Genomic DNA, 3467 nt, shown 5'->3' on the forward strand with positions numbered 1-3467 from the left:
ATGTTCCCATCAGGACAGTTTCAAAAACACAGTGAGATTCCGGAGGCTGTTCCCAGAATTCCACAGCGGAATTCTCCATTCGTTATTTTCATAATGGGCTCAATAAAAGGTCTAGAATGAAGTCATCACTTTGTCCTCATAAATGACTGCGATCATATATATTAAATATATCAGTACAAACCCGACACCCACCCGCACCCGAGTCCATGATGTCATCAATTGCTCTGGAACTGTACAGTAAAAAACGTGTGTGGTTACAGCGATCCACTCGTTCTCCATGTTAACATACACAGGTATGAGAAAAATATCAAATCTAGGAACGTGTCCGTCTTCATATAGTGGGAAAATTGGTCGTTCGTTTTGACACGTTTCGTCTCGCAGGTTTAGATACGTGGAATTAAGCAACATTTGTCACACAGAAAGTAAAGTCACTAAAAAATTAACAAATATACACCCCCACACACACACACACACACACACACACACACACACACACACACACACACACACTATAATAGGCACATCAAAATGTCTCTTCCAGACAAAACAAAAAAGTTAAATTTTTTTAAAGTGAACAGAAAAGAGAACGAAAAACAAGATTTTGACGGAGCAGCACTTTCTCGCAAATATGCCAATCCTTGAACTATACGTGAACTCACTTGCCTGTGATTGGTCAGTCTTCTGGGCAATGTGTTTCCATGACAACAAGCAATGTGAAAAGAAACGGCAAAAATCAGACGCATCATTTGTCGATGCAAAAATAAACAGTGACGCATTTTCGCAAGACGTGAACGGATAAAATGGGGATAAAAACAATAAAATAACGTTGCTTGACCAGAGAAATGAGCTTTTTAATTCCTCCAAAACTCAATCCAACAAATGAAGCGTTGACGTAACTGCGTCCAAGACAAACCGATCCCCCTTCCGAAATAACCTCGTCCAGGTATGAATCTATAATCCACCTCGTAAAGTGTACTTTAAGGGATCTTGGCAGCAATTGCATGGCAAGACGAAAAAAAAAGAGCTCTGAACTTCTGTATTTTGGCAACTTGAAGGTATTTGGAAAATGACACCAGCTCTGTCACATCATTGACGTTATATTCTGATTAGAGTTTTTCCAATTGCAGATTCTTACATGTGTGCATTTGGTCCCTCTCGATTTGGTTACATCCTTCAATGGATGATCCTGGAGACTGAATTCAGTTTTTAGTGGGATGGAGGTCACATTGACTGACGGGTCCGCTGGAAACCACCAACCCGACAACATCTGCGAGGAGAAGCAAGTATAAAATTCCAGACAATGTTAGAAAAGAGTTGTTTTGCGTCAACGAGACAGCAGAGGAGGGTGCGGAGAATCTCAGGTCCTGTTTGTCATTCTTCTGTGGATCTGTGGGTCTGAGAGAGGACCGTCAACACCAGACAGTCTGAGAGTTCCTGGTTCTTGGTGTTGGTTCCTCTGCACGGGTTCTAGTTCTGCGGTTCTGGACGGGTGTGTGTTAAAAGGCCGAACCAGTGATAGCGTTCAGCTGCTTCATCAAACCTTCTAGACTCGCCATCTGCTCGCTCAAATCATCCTGCTCGTACACCTGCGGATAAACAAGACACGAAAATCTCATTAGGATTCGGTGTAATGAATTTCACTAATGCTGAAAAGAAAACGAGCCATTTAACATCGTGCGACCCCACGTGCACATGCGTGGACGTTGTATTTTGGCTTCGCTTTATGCAATGCATAATTTAAATGAATAAAAACGGACTGAATACTGTTTAGAAGACTCTAGACTGTCATTTAAGGGTTAAACTTCAGGTGTGCCGAGTCACATGACACAACAACATGACGTTGATTTCCGTGAAGCGCTTCTACGGGCGCAGCGCTAACAAAAGTGTCTCTGGTAAGAAATCTCTTTAAGTTGTTTCATTGTAATCTGTTTGGTTGTAAAGACGAGAGTCTCTAGTTTCATTTGATATGCCGCTTTATAAAATCTGTTCATGTTTCACGCATCAGCACGCTGATAAACATGATGTCCACATACGTGTACACTGGCACCATATTTCCTCAAAAGTAGAAAAACATGATATTTTAAATAACTTTCAACTCTAACACATCTGTGAGACATTTCACTTCATTTTAATGTAACTTTTGTTATATTTAATTTTATTATCACTGTACAATATGATTCTATACATTAACATTAATAAATGCATTCATATATTTACTGTCATTATCACATTGAGAATAAATGAGTTCATCTATAAACTGATAAATGTGTCTTTCAGAGGCTTTATATGGAGTTATGATGAAAATAAGTTTCAAACTGTTCTGAGATCAGTGCAGACAGACAGCACACTGGAGGTTAAGTCATGCACTAAATAGGGAGCAAGGGAGCATCCTATATCTCTCCTATAACTGTTCTGAGACCAGTGCAGACAGACAGCACACTGGAGGTTAAGTCATGCACTAAATAGGGAGCAAGGGAGCATCCTATAGCTCTCCTATAACTGTTCTGGGACCAGTGCAGACAGACAGCACACTGGAGGTTAAGTCATGCACTAAATAGGGAGCAAGGGAGCATCCTATAGCTCTCCTATAACTGTTCTGAGACCAGTGCAGACAGACAGCACACTGGAGGTTAAGTCATGCACTAAATAGGGAGCAAGGGAGCATCCTATAGCTCTCTATGCAGTTAAGTGCGTTCACTCCTAAAATCGGATCAGAAGTTCAGTTTAAGCTGCAGATGATGTTTGGACACTCAATGATCATCAGTTCATAGATTCAACATTTATAATGTTTTATTTGAACATGATTGAAAGTGATTGGATGTTGCTGGATGTTACTTTCAATCTGAATTAATTATGATAATGTATTATTAACATGAATAATCAACACTCCTGCAAACATCATAAACTTTCTGATGAAACTAATCTGACTTATTATAGTTTGATATTATTTAAAATGTCACAATTTAGTCCCGCTGACCACATATGAGGACAAACATTATTAGGAAATATATTTGTAATATATATGCTTTCCCATCTCAAAAAGAACGTCATATGGGTTTGGAACAACATGAGGGTGAATGAATGATGACAAATTACAGTTGGTTTAGTTCATAGATTAATGTGCTTTTTTTTCACGGTTCAAAGCTGACAGAGTTTAAAAGGTCACTGTGATATTGAGAACTTTAAGCGCTTTATGAACACATGCTTTAGCGCTCGACCTTTAGATCTATTGAACCAATTAGCCGTTTATTGCATCAATATCAAAGCGCTGTTAGTGTGCCGTTTATTGGTTATCTATGAACGTAATAAAGTGCTATCTATAACATTAGACCAATGGAAATCTCTCTGAAACGCTCTCTGGCAGAAAGATCTATGAAACTATCAATCACGCGGCTGTTAACGGATCAGCGGTCGACTGCATCAGTCCGTTATATTCATATATCATGTCGTTAGGATTCACAAACAGC

General features: G+C 39.4%; 1 protein-coding gene across 1 annotated transcript in view; it reads right to left on the reverse strand.

Moving 5' to 3' along the window:
• Window positions 1–236: 236 nt before the first annotated feature.
• dcc (DCC netrin 1 receptor) overlaps window positions 237–3467 on the reverse strand; it is a 368503-nt gene continuing 365272 nt past the window's right edge. The window contains exon 29 of the mRNA XM_052100624.1: window positions 237–1586. Within this exon, the coding sequence (XP_051956584.1) occupies window positions 1497–1586 (90 nt within the window). The 3' untranslated portion in view covers window positions 237–1496. The remainder of the gene's footprint in view (window positions 1587–3467) is intronic.

The sequence above is a fragment of the Xyrauchen texanus genome, chromosome 3, assembly GCF_025860055.1.
Source record: "Xyrauchen texanus isolate HMW12.3.18 chromosome 3, RBS_HiC_50CHRs, whole genome shotgun sequence".
In the NCBI taxonomy this organism is placed as follows: domain Eukaryota; kingdom Metazoa; phylum Chordata; class Actinopteri; order Cypriniformes; family Catostomidae; genus Xyrauchen; species Xyrauchen texanus.